Source organism: Salvelinus sp. IW2-2015, linkage group LG18 (genome assembly GCF_002910315.2).
Source record: "Salvelinus sp. IW2-2015 linkage group LG18, ASM291031v2, whole genome shotgun sequence".
Taxonomy (NCBI): domain Eukaryota; kingdom Metazoa; phylum Chordata; class Actinopteri; order Salmoniformes; family Salmonidae; genus Salvelinus; species Salvelinus sp. IW2-2015.
In genome coordinates, this window is record NC_036858.1 from 67,566,038 (window position 1) to 67,570,734 (window position 4,697).

The window sequence follows — 4,697 nt, forward strand, 5'->3', positions numbered from 1 at the left end:
ATAGGTGTGTTCAATAGGTGTGTTCTATAGGTGTGTTCAATAGGTGTGTTCAATAGGTGTGTTCAATAGGTGTGTTCCATAGGTGTGTTCAATAGGTGTGTTCAATAGGTGTGTTCATTAGGTGTGTTCAATAGGTGTGTTCAATAGGTGTGTTCATTAGGTGTGTTCAATAGGTGTGTTCCATAGGTGTGTTCTATAGGTGTGTTCAATAGGTGTGTTCATTAGGTGTGTTTAATAGGTGTGTTCATTAGGTGTGTTTAATAGGTGTATTCCATAGGTATGTTCTATAGGTGTGTTCAATAGGTGTGTAAACTCAGAACCTAATTTCACTGTGTAGTTAATCCATTTGATTCTGTACTGAACAGAAGCAGCAGATAAGCCACATAATGTCTCCTGCTCCTCCCCTTCCAAAATGTCCACCTGTGTTTACAATCCTTTACAGTTCAAATCCCAACCTCCACTTCAAGCACCACTTCTGCAAAGCCATGATTCGTCAGAAGAATCAATGACACTAATCCACCGTACCAGAATATGTTTTTCCTTAGGCCTCTCATGGAACATCTAAACCATAGGACATGTAGCAAGCTATACAATTTAATTACAGAAAATAAACAACTTCAAGTTGAACTTAAGTCAAACTTATGTCCTAAGTTGAACTTGAAACTTACATCATCACCCTTGGGGCCAACTCCTCCCTCTGGTCCCTATGAGAAAACAACAAGAGGAAGAGAATCAGCTGTACTACAGTGCTCCTTTCACTGCACTCCAATGAGAGAGGTGTAGTCCTACTGAGGCACCAATGAGAGAGGTGTAGTCCTACTGAGGCACCAATGAGAGAGGTGTAGTCCTACTGAGGCACCTGAAATGGAGAGGTGTAGTCCTAGGAGGCACCAATGAGAGAGGTGTAGTCCTACTGAGGCACAATGAGAGAGGTGTAGTCCTACTGAGGCACCAATGAGAGAGGTGTAGCTACTGAGGCACCAATGAGAGAGGTTTGTAGTCCTACTGAGGCAGCCAATGAGAGGAGGTGAGGTGAGCGGTGAGGGGCATGTCGAATGGAGAGAGGTGTAGTTCTACTGAAGCACCAATGAGAGAAGTGTAGGCCTACTGAGGCACCAATGAGAGAGGTGTAGTCCTACTGAGGTAGCAGTATACTTAGCACAAATAAAGGCATTGAACGTTTGTTTGGTGGAAGGTCAAATGGTAAGCCTAGAGCACATTCGAAAGGTATCACAGTTTGAATGAACTGAAATGAATAGAATACACCACACATTTCAACAAATATTACCCATAATGAACATAATGGGCTCATTTATGATGCCTGTARGCAGGCCAGAACTGTCATTATTCAATAATATGATAACAGTCATGAACCAATGGAGGCTGCAGAGGGAAGGATGGCTCATTATAATGGCTGGAATGGAACTAATGGAATGGCATCAAACCATGTGTTTTATATATTTGATACCATTCCACTGATTACCACCAGCCATTACCACTAAGCCCGTCCTCCCCAATTAAGGTGCAACCAACCTCCTGTGTCATGCACTAATACCTTTCCACCGACATAAATCAATCTTGGGAGTAAAATGTGCATAAATACCTCTGTCTCAGGCACTACTGGCCCCTGGGGACCTATGAAATCAATTGAGAGAAAAATATAATATTATTATTACCCCTTATAAACTCATATCAAACATGAACTGTGTAGTAGTACTATCCTGTAAAACAATGTTTCTCAATGTACAATAATACTGTGTTGATAATGAATGCATGATGGCTGGACCCCATACAGCAATGCGAAGGCATCACAGGCTTAATGCTGATAAGGCCTATACATGAGGAGATGTGAGTGTAAAATGAATCTGCACATCCACATCTCCAGCATTGAACAGGGTTAATCCATTCATTAAGGTGGAGGGAAAAGAAAAGCAATAGTAATATCCAACTGCATGATTTGCTTCTCATCAATAAGGTATTCACAGTCCATTCTAAGTAATGTTCAGCCCAGTCTGGGCAGTGGAGCCTAAGGGCTGCTCGGTTCCTTTCGGGTTTGTCCCCATCTGTCTGTAACTGGAAACACTGCAGCCAACTGGTGCCACTAGGCGGCGCCAGAACACTACCACAAAGCACAGGTGGGCGGCAGGTAGCCTAGTTGTTAGAGCGTTGGGCCAGTAACCGAAAGGTTGCTAGATCGAATCCCCTAGCTGACAAGGTAAAAATCTGTCATTCTGCCCCTGAACAAGGCAGTTAACCCACTGTTCCTAGGCCGTCATTCTAAATAAGAATTTGTTCTTACCTGACTTGACTAGTTAAATAAAGGTTAAATAAATAAATATAAGGTCATCAAAGGTAGGCTACCCTCTGTCTCGGAGTCATCGGGGCAGATAGGACAGCATTCGCCGTCGGGGATGATAGGGTCGGCGCAGTCGGTTGTGTCCTCGCAAATCACTTCGTCGCACATAACGGTTCCGCTGTCGCAGACGCAGATCTGGCAGGGTTCAGGTTTCCACACATCCTTATCGTTGTACTGTTGGCCGTCCAACGAGCAGCTGCCGAATCCACCTGGGAAGATGGAGTTTTGGAGACGCAAGGTAAGTCACATGGCAAATAAATAAACCAGAAGTGACAAATCAGAAGTGACATAATTTAAACAGAAGGCCTCCTACTTCTAACGTGTAGGCTAAACCCAAACCTCTTTGAATAAAAATGTGACAATGCAKAAAAAACTAGAAAAGAGCAAACCAGTCATGACTGTGAAACTGAAGTCCTGCCATAGGTACTGTAGACCTAATGTAGGATCCTAGGAGGCCACTCCCAATGAATCGACATAGGTCTAAGATTGGCAAGGCCTAGACTTACCAAGATCCCAAAGGCTCAAGGCCCAACTTGAGAATCCTTTAGATATTTATTAGATGTACGCCTATTTAGAGAATTTTAAAGAARAAGTAGCCTACAGAGACCCTACTACTCCCTACTACAGGCATAAATGAACTGAATGTTCTATTGTGTTGCACTGGTTGTTGCCTTTGCAGTAGACCAGCATTGGCCAAAGGCCATGGGGGTGTCTAATGGGAGTTGTAACGTGGTCGGTGAAAATGGGGGAGCCGCTCCCTCGAAAACATCAAATGTTTCCAAATGCAATGAAATGCTTTGTGGCATGCATCATTACCAAGGCCTATGTTTGAACTTTGAACTACAAGCAATGTTATAGCTAGTATCAGACAGACCTAGGCCTATAACCAACATCTGACAAGCCTAGGCCTATAGCCAACATCAGACAGGCCTGTAGGCTCTCTAATTGTGGTTCCGGTGGGTCCCTATACTTGTAATTGTTAATATCTACCACATAGTGGCGCTCCCAGCCTGCACAATGACAATATCTACAGAGCCACATGCCCCTCCCTATATCCAATCTGATCAATTGATGTCTAGACAATTCCATTGAAGACGTCATAGTTAAACTATTTTCACTTAATTTGACTCCCTGGATTAAAGTTATTCTTAAACAAGCAATGGAAACTTCTTAATGCAAATTCCATTTTGGTTTGTTAAATAGGTTACAAACTTCCATTTATACTAGTAGGCCAATGGGGAATAAGGCGTGGCTTTCCTATTGTCTAATCTTTCAGGAGCTTTTTCCAGTCCAGGYATAATTCGTTGTTGCGTTGTTCATAATATAACCTATAATAATAGGCCTCAGATGCAAAAAACTTTTGTTCTGAGCTTTTTTTCAGAAAAATATGTCCTCACTGCTTATTTTTATTTAATTTACATCAGCAATATATATTTTTTCAAGTGGTTTGTAAATGTTTAGTTTATTCCAATTCCATCTGAACATCATGTCATCATTGCGCATCCAAGCTTTTGCAGCAGCTAGAATTTCCCTTGCCCGAGGACATGGAATAGCGCGTGAACAGCGATGGCAGGGGCGCGCTAAACATGTGTCTGCACGCCAGGGAACGCTCAGCCATGGAAGCAGAACAATATAAAATCCTTGTTCAATGCATCGAGCTTCGGAGCTCCAAAAGCAATGGTATAACCCCTTTGATGATGTTTGCTGACAATTTAACGCCATGTTTCCCACAGGGTAGGTAAGCATCATTTGTAACATCCCAAACACAAAAGAAAGGTGCGCAGCATCCTTTTACGCGCTATCCAATTCTTCCTGCGAGCGTCCCTGTCCCATAATCTCATATAAAGTGATACTTACTATCGTCCTCTCCTTGACCTCTCGCCAATAGTACTGTTGCGCTCAGCAACAGCGCTAACCGAATATCCACAAAGCTGAACATGTCTAAATATTAGACATGTAGACTCTTTGAGGCAAGGGGAATCCTGGTTTTACTCCTCAGACTCCAACCATAAAACGTAGTGTCCGGTTCTTTGTTACTCCAATCCAGACCCTGACAGAACCTCCCTACTGCCTAAACAAATGAGTAAACTGGGCTTTTATATGCCAAACTTTTGGGGAGGTCCTGGGAGCAGAAGATAACTTGTACATGTTCAAGTGAAAGGAGTCCCTCCTTCACAGTTCGGGGGGAAGGGTGACATTTAAAACATGTAAAACAAGTTCACATTTAGGTTAAAACGTGGACATTCAAACACCGGGGCTGTCATCTTCCGACTCCATGGATATTTTTTGCTTATTCAAACGAACTATTTTCAATTCTACTTAAATCTTGATAGTAGCCTAT

The 4,697-nt window shown here is 42.7% G+C and overlaps 1 protein-coding gene across 1 annotated transcript in view; it reads right to left on the reverse strand.

The window, feature by feature from the left end:
• LOC111978005 (collagen alpha-1(I) chain) overlaps positions 1–4,438 on the reverse strand; it is a 47,868-nt gene extending 43,430 nt beyond the window's left edge. Inside the window, 4 exon segments of the mRNA XM_070448721.1 lie at positions 669–704; positions 1,604–1,635; positions 2,362–2,565; positions 4,214–4,438. Of these exon segments, the coding sequence (XP_070304822.1) occupies positions 669–704; positions 1,604–1,635; positions 2,362–2,565; positions 4,214–4,295 (354 nt within the window). The 5' untranslated portion in view covers positions 4,296–4,438.
• Between the last annotated feature and the right edge of the window lie 259 nt (positions 4,439–4,697).